Below are 22,911 nucleotides of genomic sequence, written 5' to 3' on the forward strand. Positions count from 1 at the left end.
AAAACAACCAAATCTATCACATTTCTTCCTTGCACAAATTTCTTTCTTTTGTCTTTTTAAAGATTCACTTTTATTATTTTTATTCGTGTGTGCATGTGCCTGTGTGGGGGCATGTGCACATGGCAAAATTATTACATAGCCCCTAAAATATGCTACTATGCTCACAATGCCAAACCAAACCACCCCAACTTGTTAGTCCCGTAGCTCGTGGGAAGACACATATGGTCTCTAGTGAGGGCATATTCCTGTTCCTGTAACAGTAGCCACTGGCTACTGATTGGATTGTTTAACTCAGATGTGTCCCTGATTGGATCAGCCCAGGTATGGCTGCATCTCAGGGGAAGACAAAGCAGAATGCTTCTGAGTGCCCAGCCTTGGGTGAATTCACCTTCTTTACTGGACTACGTCTACATCAGCATCTTAATCTCCACTCATGACAACTGATAATTGCTTGGGCATGTAAATTCTTCCCCCACTACCTCTGCATGACTAGACACAAGGAAAGGAACCCAGGAAGGTCCTCTTTCTTTACATTTTTTTCAACTGAGAGGAGGAACCTGAGATTTTTCTCATATTAAGGTACTGCTTTATGATAATGAGAAAAAAAAAAAAAACCAGCAGGGCAGTGCCCTCAGTGGAACTTGGCACTTCAGGTCCGTTAAGGAGAACGGAATTGGAAAGTCCAGAGAAATGCATGACATTTTAAGTTACATTAAATTTCTGTTGTGTGCTTTTAAATCACAGAGTGCAAGGCCAATCAGCACTTAGGATGTATTTATTACCTTAACAAATGTCAGATGATTGTGTCCAGGGTTATCTATTATTTATGAATAACAAGAGGCCAGAGGACTGCAAATGACATACTTTAATATGCCTAAAAGGTTAGGCATAATATAGTTTACAGCCCTATAAATGTCTTTACACCATTTCCCCCTTCAAATAAAGCATTGTCAGTAGCTGTCCATATGGAACGTCTATTATTTCTATACCATTTATAATGACCGCTTCTGACTCCACTGAAGGAATTGTGGATGCATGTTTGAAAAGAAATGGAACCTTGTAAAAATATGAACTTTAAAAATAACCAGGGTGGGAGAATTCCAATTACTCCATTAAAAGTGAACCACATCACACAGACGATTCCCAAGCTACAGACTTAGAAGAGGTTAAGAAATATTAACTGGAGATGACAAACCTCCACATTGTCTATAATGGGCTCTTTGACACTGACTAAGATCCCATCTGATATGTGCCCAGTATATCCGTGTATGCCCAACTATGTTTCAGTAGTTCACTTCAGGGCCTTAGTGATATTTAATGTGCTAAAGAGATTTATGTCTGATGAGGTTCACGGACCTGCTGACAGTCCATACAGTGCTCGGTGCACTTAACTGGGTGTTACTTATCGCTTTAAGCAGATTGTATTGCCCTGGTACCCGAAACAGAGTACAGCTTTTCGTGTCCTTTCTCTCGGGTGCAGTGGTGTTTGTTACAAGCCCTACCGAGATGGAGGCCATTCTCACTTGTAATGTTAAAAGGAGAGCGACTATTCTTAGGAAATTACCCATTTTATTTAGCCCTCTGTAGGCCAGTTTGCCTACAGAACAATGAGGGCTGGAAAGCAAGCTGGCTCAGAAGTCTTAAAACCAACAAACCACACAGAACTAGGCACGGAGTAGGCTCTGAGAGAAACCTAATATGGTTTTTCCATTCTTACAGGGGACCCAAACTCTTAAATTGACTCTTCACAATTTCATTATGAAGATACAACACAATCTAGAGGGAACACAGTGCAGTTGGATCAATTAAAGAGCAAGTGTGTAACTGCTCCAGATGTTCTGTTAATAAGATCATGCCTAGCCTAGTCCCCGGAGTCCTTGAAAGTTGCCTTAGCTGTCAGAAAACTTTGTCATTGTGTGTGTTTTTTTTTTTTTTTCTACAAAAGATGAGAGAGAGTTGAAAAAAAACAAAACAAAGAGAGACTGAGGGCAAAGGTGGGTGAAGTGTCATGTCGGGAATGACAGGGTCTGAGGACACAGCTACAGAGTAAAGGCAAGCAGCACAACTGGATGCTGAATTTACTTATTTATTTTTTAATACACTGTGTTTCAAGCTGGCGTTTTAAAAGTAAAAGTTTAAGCTTTCCTAATTATAATTTAGAACCCTCATTTTGGGAGAAAAATGGCTGGTATGTATAAAAAAAAAGTTGGGGGGGCGAGGTGGTTATCTCTAGAAAGTTCTCATATCAGTGTACCGATTTGGGCAGGCAGGGAGAAGGAATAGCTTTTGCATTGCTGACATTTAGCTTTTTTTTTTTCCCTTTCTACCCTTTCCACAATAATCTCATCAAGACCTTAGATGAATTCAGCTGGCTGTCAAGAGGATAGAAATTTAATTAGATCAGATCTACATCCTTGCCTGCACAACCGAAGGAACAACTGTAGTGTCTGCACGGGCATCTCTGCCTGAGCCTCCTCCCTGAGACACGCCCAGAGAAGTTCCCACAGTCTCCACCCCAGGGCCCACGCATGAACTGTCCACACTGCTGTTTTCCTAGGTCCTTTCCAAGGAAGGTCAGAGAGCACAAGTGGATTCTGCTTCTGGGAGGTGACCCAAATAACATCCTAAAGCTAACACACTGTTATCGCAGTCTCTGTGGCTTTAAGTTCCATACCATGTACGAGACCACATAGTTCAGCGCTTAAGCAGTAGGACAGAGAGGCCCCACTTTGGGGTTCAGCTTGCCAGTGCTTTACCTGGAATCAAGTGTTTGGTTGAATGCAGGAGCATCTACTGGAAAAATGTCACAGTAAGCAGTGACCCATGTTAGAATCAAAACTGATACAAGACTCCCTTCCCCAAATCCATAGAATCTATGTAATCCATAACTGCATGTGAGCAAGCCACCAGCCTAGTATACATGGTCTCTTAATCCCCTCTTGTCTTTTCTTTCCCCTGGTCTGCTGCTGTCTCTTGAAGAGCTAAGACCCTTTAGCACCACATTTAGGGCACCGTGCTCCCATTTTGAGCTCAGTTCCATTTCAGTCATTCATAGCCTTGATCAAGTTAGTCACCCTACATGACGTGCCTCTTAATGACTCACCCTGAGCTTGGACAGCTTTGTGGCTTGTCCACTCAATTTGTTCTCCTTGCAATGCATCTCTGCAACTCCAACTCCCCCAACCCCCAACTCCTGACATCCAACTTCCTGGCCTTCTCCTAGTCAAGCCCACTTGGAACCAGTCACGGCCTGCTTTTACCTTCTCAGTGTTCTGTCTGCTTTTCTTTCCTTCTCTTGTACTACCAAGAGCTAGCTGTGTATCTCACCCATTAATTGTAAATGACTACTGGTGTAATGGATACAGGTTTTTATCAAAATCTGTATCTTCTTTAACACTCCTCAGCAGAAGACTTACATTTCCATTTGGATGTCAGAAACAGATGAATATTTGTGTGTGTGTGTGTGTGTGTGTGTGTGTGTGTGTGTGTGTGCAGGACAGAGGACAACCTTGGGTGGCATTCCTCAGAATACCATCTTTTATGTGTGGTTATGTGTGTTTGTGCCCAGGTACAAACACATATGTGTGCAATGCTAGGGTTTCACGCACAAGCCACCACATCTAGGTGTTTAGGTAGAAGGTAAGGAATAGAATCCAGGTTCTATGCTTGTCCACAATACACTCTATTGAGTGGGCAGTATGCACAACCTCAAGAAAGTTTGCTCTTGGTCTTTCTTTGACATGAATGTTCTTGTCACACCACTGTTGAACTATGATTTTCCAGTGCTTTCTCAGTTCTTGTCCCCACAAACATCAGAATGTCACCAAACATGTATCTGGATCCTTTGACAGCTGCTAAAAACTTTGTTAAATAAACTTGAAAACAACCAAGTATATTAATGGTCCTGCTTGGGAACAATTTTATTTCTGAGCTTTCTTGAGATAACTGTCATTTAGAGTCTGCTCTTAGTGGCTACAAATACCAAAACTAGGTTTCAGACCAATATGCTAATTTTAGTGATCGTTTTCTGAAATCAAATGTGATGAAACTATCACAGAAGGAAGGGTGTGTGTGTGTGTGTGTGTGTGTGTGTGTGTGTGTGTATTTTAAGACAAGGTTTCTCTGAGTAGCCCCAACTGTCCTGGAGCTGGCTCTGTAGACAAGACTGTCCTGGAACTCTTGCCTCTTGAGTGCTAGGATCAAAGGTATGTGCCACCACTGCCAAGCTACAGAAGGAATTTTTAACTTGAGTTCCTCTGGTATGGTTTATTCTTAAATTCCAAGTATAGTCAGTCCATAGGCTAGCTCTGAGACGGGCTCCCAGAATCTCACTGAGTTCTCCAGCACTTCTTCATGCTGGGAACAGGCGCTACTTAGTTTTTTGGCATCTGACATAAGCTAGAGTCACTTGGGAAGGGGGAAGCTCAAGTAAGAATTGGATTAGTTTGTGAACAATGCCATCCCATGGCAGGTGGTTCTGGCTTATCTAAGAATGGCAGCCATGGAGAGAAAGCCAGGAAGCACCATTCTTCTATGGTTTCTGCCTCTGCTCCTGCTTGAGCTCCTGCCTTGATTTTCCTCAACAGTGGGCTGTTGTGGAGAAGTGTGAGTCAACTAAGCTCTTCCTTCCCCAAATTGCTTTTGCTCGTGGTGTTTATCACAGCAACACAAAGCAAACCAGGACACTGCTACTGTTAAACTTCAGATACAGAATAATACTTTGGAGAAAGCACGTCCCATGAGGGACATATTTATCTAGGATAAAGCAACAGGGGTAAGGTAGCAACAAATACTTGATACTTGGCTAACTACAAGCTTAGATAAACAGTAGTGCTTTAAGAAAAAAAAATATTTCAGCCGGGCGGTGGTGGCGCATGCCTTTAATCCCAGCACTTGGGAGGCAGAGGCAGGTGGATTTCTGAGCTCGAGAGTTCGAGGCTAGCCTGGTCTACAGAGTGAGTTCCAGGACAGCCAGAGCTATACAGAGAAACCCTGTCTCAAAAAACCACAAAAAAAAGAAAAAAATATATTTGATGCAATATTTGGAATATGCTTATACTGCAAAGCATTCAGCTTTATCTAAATATTTGAAAAGTAGGTGTATCTGAAGTTTAAGTTTATCTGAGTTTGTTGTATTTTACCAAGTAATCCTCCTTTTCTACTTCCAACAATGTGGGTCCATGACTGTAACACTCCCACAATCATTTTAAACTATTGAAATTACTCTCTCTCTGTGTGTGTGTGTGTGTGTGTGTGTGACTTCTCTCGCACTGACTTTCCTTGGTCCTACCAAAAGCTAGCTGTGTATCTAATCCACTAACTGTAAGCTGCTTCTGCAGGCTCCTATGACATTCTTTTTCAATATCCAGCACAAGACTTATATTTGTACATGGATACTTATTGAATTAGCAAAGAAATAGAAGAATGTGTGTGTGTGTGTGTGTGTGTGTGTGTGTACATGTTGGTGCTATGGCATGGATGTGTAGGTCAATGGCTAATTTGTGATTGTTAGTTCTCTCTCTCCATCATGTAGATCCCAGAGATCAAACTTATGTCCTCAGGATTTTACCCTCAGTGCCATTTCTCTAGCCTACAGACATTTTTTATACAGACTTGAAAGTTTCAGACAGCTTAACAAAAGTTATAAAAATGATATTAAATCTTTATGGGGTGGGCCTAGTATACACACAGTTAGAAATGCTAGCATTTTAAGAGTTTTATTTTCCTTACCAACAATACCAGCTTGTATAACATTTTTCTATGAACAGTACACCTTCCATCCATCCTCTTCCCCCAAACAGAAATAAAGGAACTCTGACTAAGGCAGTCCTCCCTCCGTCAGCAAGGCCAGCCCTCCTCTCTCAGCTGCCTTGCCTCTGACCATGCATGTTTGATAGCAGCCTTTTCCCCTAGGAGCTTCCTGGAGAGCAGTCATGCTCCATAGTCAGATCCAAAGACCACTGTGATGCTACCTAAAAACTATGTAATCAGTGTGGTTTGCTTTTAAACTTTAGAGAAAGCACCAGCTATTCAATAAGTCAATGTTTGCAAAATTTTAGATATAAATCCTGTATCCAACACACCCATTTTCTTCTCCTGACAGTTTGGTCATCTATTACTGCTGTGATATTGGTACTGAAGGAAAGGACTGGTAAGATGAGCTGGGATGCAGCATCCATCCATCAACCCGAAAGTGCCACACCCACTTTGTTGCAGCCAGTGCCTGTATCTGTTCCTGTATATGTCTTGGCCTGGCTCACAGAGGCCGTGCAGACCAGATAGACCTTTGTTACTTTCATTTTTACTTGTGCATCATGTACCCTGTGGCTGAATATGCCTTGGACAGCAAGTGGGGGTGAGTCTGTCTCACTCCATTAGCTTCTCAATGCTATCCAAAATTGCACTACTGAATCAGTGATGAATTTTGCCTGAGTCTTTAGGAAATGTTTTTGTTTCAGTATGTCACTGAAGAAAAGAGCACAAAACATCTGTCCTAAGTCGAGAAAGCAAGAGGTCTGTTTTTCTTCACATACCATCATGAAGAATAACATTTTCTGTGCATAAAACCACATGTATATACTTTGATAAGAGCCAAGAAATTACTTTTTTCTTCTTGGGAAAACTAACATGCTTTAAAATACCAAACCAGGTAGGTTTTAAGCGTTGGCAACTATTAAAATGAAAGACTAATTGGCCCTGGGCGCTATGGTTCAGTGTGCTGCACTCCAGCTGTGCAGATTCCTCAGTCTGTCAGTACAGAGGACCTGGATCTGAAGGTCTGGAACTTGGAGTGAATGGAAGGGAAGGAACAAAGGGCCAGTGTGTGTTTTCAGGACATGGGAACATGTGACAGCCCGCAGAAACAGAGGTGCTGGGGCTAAACTTTTCCTCGGGCCATAGTGTGGTTACAAGCTAGCTGCATCCTATCCTAGGGAGTTCACTACTGATGGAGAGAAAAAAATCAATCAATCAATCAATCAATCAATCAATCAAACCCTTGATGGGTATGTATAGGCAAGCCTACAGAAGCTAACTTCTTTATAGTCTATATCTACTGTCTTTATACTCATTCGTGACTAAAATTCTCTCCTCCGAATCCAAAGCTTGGTTGCTGAGACTGAAATGGGTAGAACACAGGGCTGACAGTTTCAACACTGACTCCCGATCATGAGGCCTTAAAGGACCCAGACTGCCCAGGGTTTGTAAGCTATCAGATCTCCTTCTGAGCACCAAGGGCAGTGTTCTTGGTAGAAGCTTCATCCTTCCTGGACTCTGTTGATCCCTCTAGGCCAGTGTGACCAAACTTTAGTAAGTCAGGAAGTATTTCTATGGTTCTAGCCACAGCATCTCTTACCACCTGATTTACTTAGTAATATCGCTCTGGCCTACAGAATTACTCGTTACTTAATATTTGCTTTAAATTAACTTTAATTTACTTAACTTAATGTATTTGACATGGAGAATTTACATCACCATTATACTCATACTGACTTTTTATGGTCAGAAAGCTAACTTTAAATTTAACTGAGAGTAAAACAATGCTCATTCTAGTTGGGTCTGGCTGCAAGACAAGGCTCCATTCTGAAGCCTGATGTTTGCTCTTGGTTACACAGGGACAGCAGTGAGTTTAGGGAGCTATTGCTGACACAGCACCTATGGAGACTGTCTCCTGACATAATGAAGAGGCTTGAGGGAGGGAGCATAAATTTCTTCCATACCACTTGTTCCTCCTGAAGGGCACAATGTCCCTGGGTCACCTAAAGCATCCCCATCCCATGTAAGGTGCTACACATCCCTCTTGAAGGCAATACTGTCATAGGCTATGGTGCATTAAGAGAATGAGCAATTGGCAATAAAGAGGATTACTGACAAATTCTATTTCATATAGTTGTATTCAGGATGAACACGAAAATATGGGCAATCCACATGCCATCCCCAGTAGACTCCCTATGTCTTACCAGAAGCTTATTTCTCAAACATAATTACACAGATTAAAATACTGTCTACGGTTACTATTCATTTTATTTTAATTTAAATGCTACTTTTTATTCTTGCCTATATATAACAACTATAACCTTTTGACTAAGTGTGGCCAGATGATAACATCTCAGTCTATCAACTTCCTAAAATGGATAAGCATACAACAATTCTGGCATTTCTCACCAAATGAGAACACCTACTTTTCTAGTTACCATTTCATCTGCTTTCAAAGGACTCATGAGAGAACTAAGCAATGAAGTCTGAAGAGGTGCATTATTCTGCTCAGAGTTGACACATACATCCCAATAGCAGGCTTGGGGTTGACGGTTCATATTTGTACCACTCCACAGCTGTGGCAGCTTTGCGTCTGCCCAATTCCCTGCTGTAGCCCTCTTGGGGGATCTGGTTTTATAGCATTTTTTTAAAAAAAAAGGTTTGTTTGTTTGTTTAATGTACACTATCACTCCCTTCAGACACACCAGAAGAGGGCTTCAGATCTCATTACAGATGGTTATGACCCACCATGTGGTTGCTGGGAATTGAACTCAGGTCCTCTGGAAGAGCTGTCAATGTTCTTAACTGCTGAGCTATCTCTCCAGCCCCTCTTCCCCCACTTCTATTTTCAGTAAGAGAAGAAAGGTACAAGAATGGCCATTCACTCCCCGAGTTTATCTAAATTTAAAAATGAAAGCTCTTATTTCTTCTGCTGTGGGAAGGCATGGTAGAGGGTAAGCCAGGGCTAAAAATAAACTGAGTTCTCCCTTTTATTTATATGTAATTGGAGCCCCTTTGTAACTACCCAGTACCACCTCAATGGTTATTGGATGAATACATAATATATATATAGTTTTAGATGTGGCAAAAACCAAGAAAGAAGTAGTCAAGCTGCATCTAATTTATCAAGTAGATGATTAAAAGGCTCCAGATATCCCGGGATCCAGAGATAAAACACCGCGGTTGGTTGTATGTGTGTGTGTGTGTGTGTGTGTGTGTATGTTGTGTGTTTTTTTTAAACTAATGAATCCAGGGCTTGGAAGATATCAGGCATTTAAAAAAAAAGAAAAGAAAATAAGTATGGAAAGAGACATTAGACAAGGCCAGTAGGGTAATGAAGAGCGAGGCCAGCTACTGAGAGAGAAAATTACTTCATTTTCTATGATGATGCTCCTTTGTGCCTCGCAGGTCTCCTCTCGTACTTTGTTAGTGTGATGATATATCCACACAACTTCTAAATGCTACTTACAGTACAGAAGGAAAGAGCCTTGGAACAGTCCACGGGGGCCGGGGTGGGGGTGGGGGGGTGGGCAGAGGGCTTGGGTCTACTATGTTGAAAGGGGAGGCTAAGAGCAATGGTAGCAGAAGAGGGTTAGACTGCAAGGTGAGGACGGTGCTGTGACAGAGGTGCGGGATGCACGGGGTTAAACCAAGACCAAAGACATGACAAGGAAAAGAAGGAAAATGAGCAAACATACTCTGGAAGTGCAGATGTGTTTTGGAGTGTGGAGTGAACAAAGAACGTGGCCAGCCCAGGGTCAACTAGTAGCCATGCAGAGCTGAGGCCCTGGGGACATGCTGTTCACTGACACTCGTTTAGTGGCTCAAATGAAAGGGCACTGGACACGTGACTCCTCCTAAGAGACTGGTCTATGGACACAGTTTCTGCTTAGTGGAGAAACGTGAAGCATCTTAGAAACAATTCCAGAGTATCTTTGGCTCTGAAAGCTGGAGAACATATGTGTCACATTCCCATGAGACAGTTGGCCCAGTGGAAAGAGCACTCGCAGAGGCCCTCAGGAAACCCAGACAGGTCCAGCATCCTAGCAGATGCTGAACATGAGGATGCGACGTCATTAAAGCACCAACATCAGGAGATGGAAAGAAGCCAGGAGAGCACAGGTTGGGTCAGGTTGAGGGATATCATAGTGAGTCAGAAAAGGAGCAAGGATGTTTCCAACAGAGTGACGTCATCACCAAGTCATACCACACAGTGCTGGGCAAAACAAGACAGACGTCGGAAACAAATCATGAACAGCAAACAGAAGGGTCGTTCAGAGAAAAGAAGAAATCAAAAATCATAAAAAAAAATCACAGTACAGGAAACATTAAGCTCTATCATTTTCAATTTTGGCATAACAACTCATTGGCATTGCCCCATCAGTGATATACCAGACACTGTCCAAGAAAAAAAAATCAAAATCATCTTTGATGGGGCAAGGCAAGGAGGCTGGTCATAGCACAAGAACAGCAACCATGTTAAACACCCATGCAGTCAACTCTGCCACCATTGTCTGACGCTATGCAGACTGCTTCCAGCTTCCTCAGCGCTCAGAATAAGACCCGGGAAAGTGAACAATGCTGAATTTTAAAACAATCTGTCAAGGCACTAATTGGACTCCTTGAGAGCCTCTGTTCCTTAGGGGGAGCTGATGAATGGAGGTAATCCATGCTGCCCCTCTCAGTGAAGAGTGGAGAAAAAGACTGCAACCCATGCTTGGCTAGAAAGACTTCTTCCCTCCAGAAAATTATAACAGGCAAAACCAAAGTGATACAGTCAGGGATGAAGAATCTGAGTTCTGAAGCAACACACAAACAATGTCACATGCTGAGTCCTGCAGCCTGCTGGGCAGTTTCCCCTTTACTGAAATCTTTCGTAGGCTGCTAAGGACAGATATCCCTCTAACTTAAAGGGGCTGATGAGACATAACCAGCTTTGTTCTCCTTTAAATAGATTTGAAGCAGGACAAAAAGAAACAGAAGTCTATAGAAGACTAAGGAAGTCAGCGAAGAGGACACACAGGAGAACAGGTAAAGGGGCCATCTTTACCACTTAGGCTTGGGAACTAGGGCAAAAGAGTGCATTGTGCTCACAGGACAAAAGCAGCTTACAAAAATATATGAAAAATTAGCATGGGAGTCTGTCCAGAAAGGAGTTCATCCAAGACAAAAAACAAAACAAAACAAAAAACCTCCAAGAGAAGGCATGATACAGATTGTCCTTCAAGGGTCCCTGTGGATGCCTGACCCTCAAAACTCCAACCTTAGCTTGGATGGAACTCTTGAAAACATATAGAAGCAAACAATTCTGAATTGGGGGAGATGGCCCAGCAACATAAGGGCCTTTGAGGCACTGATTTACAAGACTGTTTTCGAGATAAGTAAAGGCTTCTCTGCTCGCAGCTGCGGCTGAAGTAGGATGTGTTACCAGAAGCAGCAAACAGCTAGAAAAAGACATGACATTTCCTGTCTGGAGGCCAGCACAGAAAGCAAAGGAGAATTTAGGACAGTTCACAGTAGAGTCCCTTTCATTTAGTGAGGCTTCCTTTCCATTGCAAATGCATAGCAATTCTCCTTGATTAAATAATATATTTTTGTTTCGGCTCTGGTCCTCTAAGGGTGATCACAGTAGTCTGTGGAGCACAGGCCTACTCAGATTCAGCACCACGAGAGAGGGGCCAGCGCTAGCCTCAAGTCACTGACTAGCAGGCTTTTACTTCAGTTGTTTTTACTTGCTAAAACCTGCACAGCATTTCATCCCATTAAGGTGGGGGAAAAGGGTCTAAAACCTCACAGCATCAGACTAGGAGGAGTTCAGAGGAGTGGGAAGGGATCAGAGGAGCTAGCATTGGTTCTGAAGCAGCCTGAGCCTCTTCTGGAAAGAGGAAACCCTGGGGACATGCTATTTGTTCTGTGTAGTTTCTCCTAGGTCAGAGAAAAAATGGGGATCAAGCCTGGCTCAAGGGCTGGGTTGCAGTCTTTTCTAAGATGCTTTCAATGATGGTGCCCGGGAGGTTCCTAACGCTGCTAGGATCCAGCTGGAAGCAGGTACACAGTCCTCCCCTTTCCCCCCCCCCCCTCCTCCCCCCCCCCCCCCCAGGAAGTGGCACTTCCAAGGCCTTACCCTTCTTGTCCTGGTGGTTATGAGAGGACACTGCCCCCAAAGGGTCTGTGCTGCCGGGTGCCTCCAGCAAGTCGTTCCAGTCCAGCATGCCTCCCCTAGACTCATACCCGTCTCGGGACGCCGAATCTGACGTAGTGGTGCTGGGATAGAGGGAACTGGCGTGCCCTGTTTTCATCACAAATACAGTTAGGGAAACAACACCAAAGACTGAATTCTCTTTGGTCAATTTGGTCAGGAGCTAGGATACCCATGATGACCTTGAGACAGAGGACAAGCCTTAGCAATGACAGGGCTTGCTGGTGTAAGTTGGTGTGTGTGTGTGTGTGTGTGTGTGTGTGACTATGTGTGTCTGATACCTATACTGTATTCAGCAGAAGATCCTTTGAACTTATAGTCAGAGAATGAAGGGACAGAAACTGTCTCAGCTACAAGTGGGGTAAGCCTGGTAAATCTCTTACCCTGTCCTTTGGTACATCTTAGGGACAGTCCTGCAGCCTTGGGAAGATAAAGTGGCAGAACAGTGGAAGTTTCACAGTGCCTGATGCTCAAGAAACACAAGTGTCTTTCCCTAGAACACTTTCCACAGGAGCATGAGGGATACTCCAGGAGCATGGGTTGTGGCTGGGTAGGGCATCGATGAGAGCAGATGGCCTCTCCTATCACAAATAACTGAGTCCTTCCCATCAAAGCTGCACAGTATGTCTAGCGTTCTGTCTTAGCTAATCTCCTGGGCATTCTCCAATCTGATAGATGCTCCCTCTCCCAAGGGATCCGTTCCTACCTCTAGCATGAAAGCCTCCTCTGCTACCTGTCTTTAGGGACACACATTCTGTGTTTAAAGCTGGGTTCAGTGTTTTGTGACTCAGATTTATGAGAGATCATTTTGTTGGCCTCACTGACTGAGACAATTAAACTAGAAAAAGGTAGGTTCTGATCTCGGATGTGGTCCAGCATAGGACAGTGCCAGGAGACTGGTGGGTCAGGCAGTCATTGCAGATAAGCTAAACATTTCCTAGGAACACACGTAGATGCTCGCTTCCCATCATCCCACAAGATTAAATGCAGATTGTATCGGATCCTTTCATCTTGGCTCTCACAACTGATTTAAAGAAGCCTGATTAGCAGTCCTCTTTTGTAGAAATAAAATATAGCTTTTCTGTGATTTTCGAGTAGATTATTAAACCATCTTGCCTAAAGCAACATCTTAAGAACTTTAGAAAAGATATCACTGGTTGTCATGGCTCGTGCCTATAATCCTGGCACTTGGGAAGCTGAGGCAGGAGAATTGCTCTGAGCTTGGGGCCAGCCAAGACTATATACAGTAAGTTCCAGGTAAGCCTAGGAAAGAAAGTAATACAGCTACTGTATGTGTGTAATCAGTGTCATTGGCACAGAGGAGAATAGACTCAGAGTAATTCTAAGGGTTCTAGCGTCAGAATATGATTGATCACCTTGTACATGATAAACAAAATACTAGCCACCAGAAAGGTAGGTCCTACTGATAGGTGCATTCTCTCTCTCTCTCTCTCTCTCTCTCTCTCTCTCTCTCTCTCTCTCTCATTTTAATTTGCAATTTTCATTAGAAGTTGGATTTCTAGGAGACTTTAATATTGCAAATTAAGAAACAATTATTTCTTTTTGTTTTGGGGGGTCCTTGTTTATTTATTTTATTTATGTGAGTACACTGTAGCTTCTTTAGAAACATGAGAAGAGGGCATCAGATCCCATTGGAGATGGATATGAACCACCATGTAGTTGCTGGGAGTTGAACTTAGGACTTCTGGAAGAGCAATCAATGTGGTTAAGAACCACTGAGCCATTTCTCCAGTCATTTTTTTTGTTTTGTTTTTTAAATAGCATTATATCCTAAACTTTTGCTGTCAGGAAAAAGCAAATCAATAGAAGTTCAGGTGAGCAATGCTGATTTCTTTGGAAACACTACTCCTAAGTGCCACCACAAAACTTCAGTGACATTTAAGAAGCCCCTCTCTCTCTGCAGAACCTGGGTGGTTCCAACACAGCTTCCAACATCTGTTTTGTTGAAAATACTCTGCTCTACAGCCCACTGCTGAAAATAGGCTCATTTAAACCTCATGGAATGTTTGATTCTAGACACTGTGTTTCTGAGTTCTACGTCCCACCTAATGCTGATAAAAGAACCAGGGTGATAAAATCAGCCTGAGAAACAGAAGTAAGAATTTCCTTCCTGCTTCCGATGACATGTTTATTTCCATGCCTGAACTTGACTACATTAAAATAAATATATGGCCATCCCAAACTACAACTCAGCACCTAACATAAGAAAATAATTAGAAATAGCTTTGTAGGTGGGTAGGGAGGTGTGGTGTGAAGGGTTATGCTCTCTTTCAAGTAGCAAGGATCTCTTCTAGCTGAATGGATAGGCATTGTGAGTACTTTCAATTTAACTGTGTTCAAGGGGCAATTTTATGGTAATGCCATAAGTGTAGTTTAGTGAGAACATTTCTTAATATGGTAATCTAGGGGAAATATATGCCTAAGGGACACATTTTTCTGTAGAAAGATTTCCTGGACCATATGCTACAGATACATGGAAAACTCATCGGTGACGGAAAGCTATGGCTACAAGAAGAAATTAATGTGGACCAGATGGTAGTTAGGTAGGAAAATGTTTTACACAAAAGGGAGAAATCAGCCTTCCTCCTATCTCTGAAGGGTTAGTCTAATACTCGCCATATCTCGATTTTCTGTATGTAAATCTAGAGAAACTGTGCATCTGATTTACTCAACCAAAAAGGGGGGGGAACTTTGTAAATTTTTTAAACTTGTGCTTCAGGATGGAAAGCACAGGCTGGACATGAAGTAAACAGATAGCAAATATGTGAGCCTCAAAAAGTGTTGAGTGATCAGGTGAGAGTATGGAAGAGCAGCAGCCGCCCGCAGGCAAACGTCTCTCGACGTTCCATCCTTAAACAGTACAAGCTAGGAATCATGGATATTCTTTCTCACAATGTGATTTTACAGGCTGTACGATATGCACGCATTATCTGTGAGACTTTGTAGCCAAAAGGATGTCATAAAAATAGACAATGGCTCATGGTATTATATGTCACTAGGTTTGCTGTAATCATGAGGTCCAATAGGAAAGATTACATTTTGATCAGAGGAACAGATGCTATGATTGATAGTCTTCACAAATACAAAAACTATTTTCTGAAAGTTAATTTTCATGCATCATGTGGTTTCTCTACATCTACAAGTCGCTGTGAGTCTACAGGTTAGGGACCCTTCCCGCTATTTTTACTGTTAACAATGATTTTGCCAGTTAGACATAAGAGACACTAATTCAATACAGAGAAGAAGACAGAGGAAAAACGATCAGGGCCCAATTCACTAATAGACTTCTTGTAGATAGGACTGGTGTTGCCTACAGTTTTAGCCGACACAAAGCTTATACAGTGCTAGACTAAAATGATGTCTTTCTCTGAGAAAGGAAATTCCATTTCGGTGGTTTGCTTTCTGGGCCTAAAGTAGCCGGGAGGCTCAGGGCTTACAGAAGACACAATGACTAAGAGTGCAGGTGCACTCTGGATTGTCTTCCTTATCTATATTCATGCCCATTAACGTAGCCATTTGGTCCTTCCTCTGGGGATACAAATCCTGCACATACTCCATGCCTGACCCATAGCAGCCACTCAACAAGTATTCGATGGATGAATTAATTAAATATTTTCTTAGTTCATACCAAAATAATCATCACTTATAAAAATACATAAGTACTAACTAGAACACAGCTCTCTCTTTTTTCCTTATAAAATGTATTGTTTTCCCTCCTTTGAAAGTGTCTTTCTATGGCTCTTTAGTAATTTCCTAACCTCTATGGTAGACCATCACTGATTTTGATGGTAAATTAGCCATCTAACTACTATATGCTGAATGGTTCCTACCTGCAATGGACAGGGTTATGAGCTAAAGGGAAAGTCCTATTCTTCTTTGGTTTTCTTTCAGAAGCTTCAGATCAAGAGCTCACAAGAACTGGGCATTGTCCTTTCAAGGTTTAATTTTAATATATTCCCATTAACATATGGAAAAATTAATAAATGCCTGTTCTTTGAGGAGGAAATGAAAGCTCCACACTTGCCTGGAGAATGATTTTTTTGCCTATAAAGAGCATCCCAGTGTTTAATTATACGTTCAAGGAATTCCCTGGGAGTTAAAATTGGTCTTGAACATTTGATGGATGCAAGGAAGGCTGCTGGTTCACTTTCAAGGTCTGAATTTCTCAACATCTGATAAAAATTATTCAGTTACACAGGCCATGATTGCAAAGTCTGACGTTGCAAAAGAGCAGGTGCTAAGTGGATTTCCTTCCTGAAGGTGAAGGTTAAGCTAGATGACATTTGCCTTCTGAGCAGTTCTCTCTTGGTCTGCGCTGTTCAATATTCCTGTTTGAATCATAGATGAGCAGATGTCAAAGGTGGAGGAGTCCTGCAGACTTGGCTGCTCTACCCTGTGTTGAATCATGGCAGGGCTGGGCAGGGGGGCTGCATTGCATAGCTCTGGGATTTAAGACAGTCTTGAAGACTTCAATAAGGCTTCTAATTTTATGTTAACCAGGTTTAGGGCCTGAAATTTTACATAGAACAATTGAGCACATTTGTAGCCACCTTGAAGTATTGTTTGTTTCCTAAATTTTGTGGGTTTTCCTCTTTTCATCTTTCTTCCATTTTTGCCTGTGCTTACATTTAAAGACTACCTCTTAAACCATTCCTTTGTTGTGTATCTAGGACACAAAAACTATAAATGGCTGAATTCATGGTCCAAATTAAAAGGCAAAAATCTTAAATTTGATACTACAAAGATGATTTCATATCATGCTATTTTTAAAATGCATTCAATCGTTTAAGTTGATAGGTGTTTGGAAGTACTCTGAAACATAAAAACAACATAGCTACATTTTGGCTTGCCCATGAGGAAGTAAGGATACCTCCTGAACCTGGATCTATGTTTGTGTATTTCAGGTGGAGAACAATGGCACAATCCTGCTTGGCAAAATCCTCCCTGCCTCATACTTTCTTGCATAAATTCTGAAGGTATCTCACTGAAAATATGTTTAAATATTCAAATTCTTTCTGATCTTGAATGTTGTTGGTCGTTGTTGGAATGTTGCTGCTACACAACAAATGTTTGCCTCATAAAACTCTGGTGTCTGTGCCCTTATATGGGAATTCTCTGTTGGGGAGATTAGGGGGGTGGTATTCCCTATCAGCTGAGGGGCTACAGTTTATGAATTATAAGTACTGTTCTTTTATCCTGAATCTCTGTATATACAAGCATAAGAAATTTCTTCTCCCTCGAGAATTCATTAGATAGATTTACCAAATTCTTGAATGTTGGTGTGTTTCACATTATATGGGTTAAATATGTAAGAATCGGTCTCCCTAATCAACTGTCTCACATAAGCAGAATATATATATATATATATATATTAAAGCATAGTGAAATCTAGAAATAAGTTTAGTGAATTGGGGCCTTGAAGTAACAAAGAATCTGTTCTATGATTAAGAATGAAAACTAAAAACTACCAAAAGATGAGTAACTTTAAGTATTAATATATATATATTACACTGTGTTGAAAGACATTTCATAATCTGGTAGAGGAGTTGAAATGTCTATAAAAAATGAGGATAAAAATTAATTAAAAAGAAACCTAAAGCTTAAAAATCTTCATGTGGTTAGTACAATAGATTTCCATCAACGTGAAATTGTGACAGTAAGATTTTCCTTACCATTCAGTGCCACGAAGGAATCTGAAAGACAAAAGTGGGGAGGTGGTTACTTAGCTGCACACTCTTAGTGTGACTTACACACTGAGCAGGGATGAGTAACGAGGGCTGGGGCAGTGTGGGAGCCCAACACCTAGAAGCCTTCCTTTGTCTCTTCCTGCTTGTAACCTAAGACGCTTCCTACTCAGTCCAATTTCCTATTTCCAGATCTCTTCCGTGGGTGACTTTCCTCAAAGCCACTGCTAACCAGCCATGAAAACCCAAGAATTAGCAGAGGAAGCGGTCATTTCAATGATTCTATGAGTGGCAGGAAAACACGCTCAACTTGGGGCTTGGCTATGGATAAAGAAACCGAGCCACGTCTGTAAGTGATATTCTATCTGGTTTCATCCTCATGGATGCACTGAGAGAACTATCCAGTGTCATAATCCCTAATGTTCTGAAATGAGTGGGGGAGTTTTAGTTTAGAAGTTGAAAACCCAAACCCACTTAAATCACACATGTAGGTTTGTGTGTTGATGTCTATGTGAGATCACTGGTTCACCAAACACTGGCTCTCTATGACTTTCCTAAAAATCCTGTCAGTGAAACAATTCTGTAAGTGCCCCCTGAATACTGATACATACAGAAGTAGTTCCTTTTCTGGTGGGAGCATGAAGAAAGGAGAAGCTCTTTCAGGATGGGGGAACAGGCAGAGGCATAGTCCCACCTTCTGTCCTGAGTGGGGACCCCAGAACGGAGTATGAGGGAAACAGGCTTTTACTGCTGACCCTGGACATAAAGACTAAATCACTAGATTGGAACCTTCTACTTGACATACACTTGTTCTCTTAGATTCTTCTGCCTTAAAACATAGGACTGCACAGACACTTAAACACACAGTAGCAATCCATCAGCATCTTCTTTGTACATTTCCTGATTCAGGCCAAATCCATGTTCCTGTTTACAGGCACCCACACCACCAGACCACAGAAATGCAATGAAAATATTTTCTAAAGCTAATTTAATTAAACATCTGTAACAGCCCCTCACCTTTCAAAACTGCCATTTTTCCAAAACTGAGAGAGACTACAAGGCACAAGATAATTAAGGTCCAATGATCAAACTTGAAATTGGTTTACTGATACAGATGAATAGTCACATACACGGCACAGCCATTTTGCTGATGACACATCTCCTACACCAGTTTGGATGTGTAAAGATTTCATATGAAGATATGATAAAGGAAAATGTTGGCCATATATTTTATTAATAAACCAACTTATGTCCAAGTCAAGAATTTGCAGATAAGGCTGGTAATTACCCTCTTTATTTGATAATTCTGTATCGCTTGCAAAAGCATGTGATAGAAAGTTCAATTACAGCATGGTCTGAAATTTCAGTACTTACTCCTTAAAGACTTAGAATTACAGCTATGATCTTATTATAGAGTCACTCAATTTTGTTCCCTTATGAGCTGTTTTCCAGTGCCATTTTGAATGAAAATTTTATGGATTTCCATACATGGAACATTAAAAAAAAATTATAAACCAGGTGAGTCTCCTTTGAGAAGCCGACAGCCATATTCTCAGATACTCAGATCTGTCTTGATTCCTGCGTGCCTTTCTTTCTTTTAACCCAAATGCTTACAGGTTGTGTTTAAACTGTTAATAAACTCCAATTCATTTTTTATAAAGTTGTAAACTGAACATATTCGTTTTCTAAAAACATAACATTATTATTCAAGTTTACAACACTAAAGCATTTTCAGGAGAACCCTGATATTGATCAGCTCAAAATCAGTCCTGAATGTCTCTAAGAAGTTCTAAGTATAGTGGTGCCACTTAAGAGTATGTGAATGAGACTTGGTTAATTTCTGCAAAGAGGTCATTTAGAATCGCTTTATTCTGCCATGTTATTCCTTAAGTTTGTTCCAATCTCAAACGGTTTCATTTTGAAAAATAATTACTTCCATTGGTAAATAGTTAAAGAACACTAACACAGTCCCGCTCAGTTAAAAAGCGAGAGCACAATGATTAAACGTTTGATTGTTTGGCTAAAATGCCGTTTAATAGCACATTATGAAAAACAACAAGACTGCCATTTTTGTAATGGAAATACTGACATAACTTTCTGCTTTGCTATAATTAATATCCCCTAGCATGCATTTCTTCTCCAGCATTAGAATGAAGGGAGAGGTGCCTGCATTCACAGCAGTAACTCTGGTAGTGCTGTCTTCCACAAGCACTGTTCTCTGTTATACGCAGAATCAGCTGCACTGAGGTTTACATGGGTCTGATGCTTCTAGACCAGTGGTTCTCAGCCTTCGTAGGCTGTGAACCTTTAATTCAGTTCCTCATGTTGTGGTGACCTCCAACCATAAAATTACATTTGTTGCTACTTTATACCTGTAATTTCACTACTGTTATGGATTGCGGTGTAAATATGTGTTTTCTGAGGTTCTTAGGTGACCTCTGTGAAAGGATCCTTTGCTCTCAAAGGGTCACCACAGGTATTCGAGACCATTTGATAAAAGCATCTTTATCCACAGGTTGGCACAGATTTAAAAACTATACTTACTGTGACAGTCTCCAAGGCCATCCGTATTTCCACGCTCAATGTCCTGCTCAAAAGCCAGTCTTTAAAAGGGGAGAGGGGAGAGGACAAGAAAAGAAAAAAATTCAGTGCCATGAGTGAGTCTTTACTTTCATTTAAAAAATGACCCTTTAGTTAAGCCGTGCGGTAGGTGTAAGAGAGAAACAGCTCTCAGCTTATAACAATGAGGCTGATGCAGGTCTCCAAGGAGAAGCTATCTAAGATAGCCATGAGCTCGGAGCGGAATCAGGAAGCTAACTAGTTTCTGGGTTACTCTTACGATTTCCTTACTCTGATTCCTTGAGTATTACCTAAACATTTAAAAAGTTTTCAAGCTAAAGCCCACTCTTTGTATAAGATATAAGAGAAGTCTGAAAGTGTCTTGCCGGGCAGTGGTGGCGCACGCCTTTAATCCCAGCACTTGGGAGGCAGAGGCAGGTGGATTTCTGAGTTCGAGGCCAGCCTGGTCTACAGAGTGAGTTCCAGGACAGCCAGGACTACACAGAGAGACCCTGTCTCAAAAAACAAACAAACAAAAAAAAAAAAAAAAAAGAGAAAGAAAGTGTCTGTTCTTTTCTGCTTCCTCTCCCACTCTCGGTCTTGCTTTCTCAGGCCCTTTCCCCCTCTATTTCTTTGCCTACAAAACACATGTAACCAAGTGTTTAAGGGCACAACTGACCAGTGAGCAGGTATGTGCAGGCTCTGAGAGGGCAGACTGTGGCAAGGATCTTGCTTCCTCCCTGCCCAATATTCAACTCTCCTCTCTTCTTCCTCCTCCATCCTAAGGGTCACCACCACTCACTTTAATTTTTTAAAACAAGCACACCCAGATTTGTCCACTCTGTGCTTATGTTTCTAAAATGTAATTGAAAATTCTGACTTGTGGCTGCCTCCCAGTCTATCATGACTCACGTGAAAAACCGCTTTGAAAGGCACACCTTGATCTAATAATCCATGTTTAGCCTCTAATGTCTTTGATGGTAATGAAAATTAAATTCATTCTCTAAGGATACGGATTTCTTGTAATGAAAGCCAGTATCCATCCAGTCCCAAAGCCTGCTCATCCAGCAGAGCCACGCATGTGTTGAGCAGTGCCTGTGGCAATGGCATATAAATGCAGGGCTTAAAGGGAGCCTCTGGGAGGTCTGATAGGAACTTGAAAATAGCTTATGAAAGTCTTGTTATCTTTGTCCACTTGTTGACAAATGATGGACCTCTTTTCAGTCACCTCCTCTCACTGATTCTTTCTGCCCCACCCCAAGGAATTTCATGAAAAGATACAAGGCTCCAACTCTGTCAAAAGTCAACAGAACTACCTGCAAAGCCACGGCTGATCATGCAGAGTGGGCCATCTTTGCAGCGCTCAGATTTCTAGGTCATATTTTACAGTTATCGTTAGCTCGGTTCAAGAGAGTATTTCTCAAATGATGTGGGTGGTAGTCACTAAATCGTCTCTTTCTAGTTGCCTGGCTATTTTAAATGCAGGAAAGATGCTTCCAGCATGGGAAAATAATTCTGTTTTACAAATGGGACCAGGGAAAGCTCCTTTGTTGAAGGAGAGCCCTGGACTGCACTGGACAACTCACTTGCATTACCTACAATCTCTCTGAGACACACTTTGAATATCTTTTCCAAATGTTATTATAGATTTCACATCCTGTGAAGTAGAAAAAAAAAAGAAAAAAGAAAGAAACCCAACTCTCAGGCAGAACAGAGGGGCTTGATCTTGGGGACCAATTGGGAAGCTGCCAAACATTGATTGTGTGCCGGATTCACAGTCAGGTCAGGGTTTGTTCAGCACAGGAGAAAGCTTTATTGGCTATGAACACCATGCTTGAAGCACGATCACATGGGTTAACAAATGTTCTGCTGTTTCTTCTCAGCCTCGGATGGTTGGTCAATTAGCAAACTCATTTTGTTGTGGCTGGACAAACCATCTACTAATCTAATTGGTTCCCCATGGCTTCTTTCTCTGCTATCCTCAAACTGTGATGTTCAAGGCGGGTATCTTCATGTCCCGCTTTCTAGGGAATCCTTTTGAAGCCTACTGTGTTTCCTTTCTGTGGTCTTATCCAGTCTGAGGGTGATTATTCCATGGATACTCTGCCAGGTGTGAGGCAGAGTCCATGAACTGAGTTAGGGATAGAGGAGGCACCTGACACTTCCGTGGTTGAAATTTTCTCACACAGAGAAATGAGTTCAGATGGTTTGAGGGAACACAGGCAAGCCTACATCTAGCATGAAGAATGACCCAGGCACTTTGCCCTCCCACACCTCAGGCTCCTTACCTGCTAAGGGGTGACAGATGGGCACAAGAACCACTTTCCTTTACCCACCCACAATAAGGGTCTCTGGAGGCGATGCAGGTTCTGTAGGAGAAGAATGACTGTCAGCTACCCAGGATTGCTTTCTAACTACTAATGAATTTTCAAATTGTCAGCAAGGCAACAGATACATACTTTTTACACTTCCCATGTCGCTCACAACGGCCAAGAGGCACCTTTATCACACAAGTAGAGAATGCGACATAGAGTGAGCCACTTGCCCTGTCGAGCTGCATGCCCATGATCCTCTTATCTTCTACACCATCATAGCTGCACCTAGTTTGATGAAGTAGGAGGAACCATTAGTAGATTCCTAGGGACAATTTTCTTTCCCTTGTCACCACCTTCATCCTCCACTTCTGGACTGACA

At 41.8% G+C, this 22,911-nt stretch overlaps 1 protein-coding gene across 2 annotated transcripts in view; it reads right to left on the bottom strand.

Annotated features, from left to right (window-relative positions):
• Sema6a (semaphorin 6A) overlaps window positions 1-22,911 on the bottom strand; it is a 120,894-nt gene that overhangs the window by 13,161 nt on the left and 84,822 nt on the right. For both annotated transcript variants that reach the window (XM_028777204.1, XM_028777202.1), the window contains 5 exons: window positions 22,677-22,817; window positions 22,506-22,586; window positions 20,203-20,261; window positions 17,647-17,667; window positions 11,879-12,043 (listed from right to left, as the gene is read on the bottom strand). In XM_028777204.1, the coding sequence (XP_028633037.1) occupies window positions 11,879-12,043; window positions 17,647-17,667; window positions 20,203-20,261; window positions 22,506-22,586; window positions 22,677-22,817 (467 nt within the window). The remainder of the gene's footprint in view (window positions 1-11,878; window positions 12,044-17,646; window positions 17,668-20,202; window positions 20,262-22,505; window positions 22,587-22,676; window positions 22,818-22,911) is intronic.

Source organism: Grammomys surdaster, unplaced genomic scaffold (genome assembly GCF_004785775.1).
Source record: "Grammomys surdaster isolate TR1022 unplaced genomic scaffold, NIH_TR_1.0 278, whole genome shotgun sequence".
NCBI lineage: Eukaryota > Metazoa > Chordata > Mammalia > Rodentia > Muridae > Grammomys > Grammomys surdaster.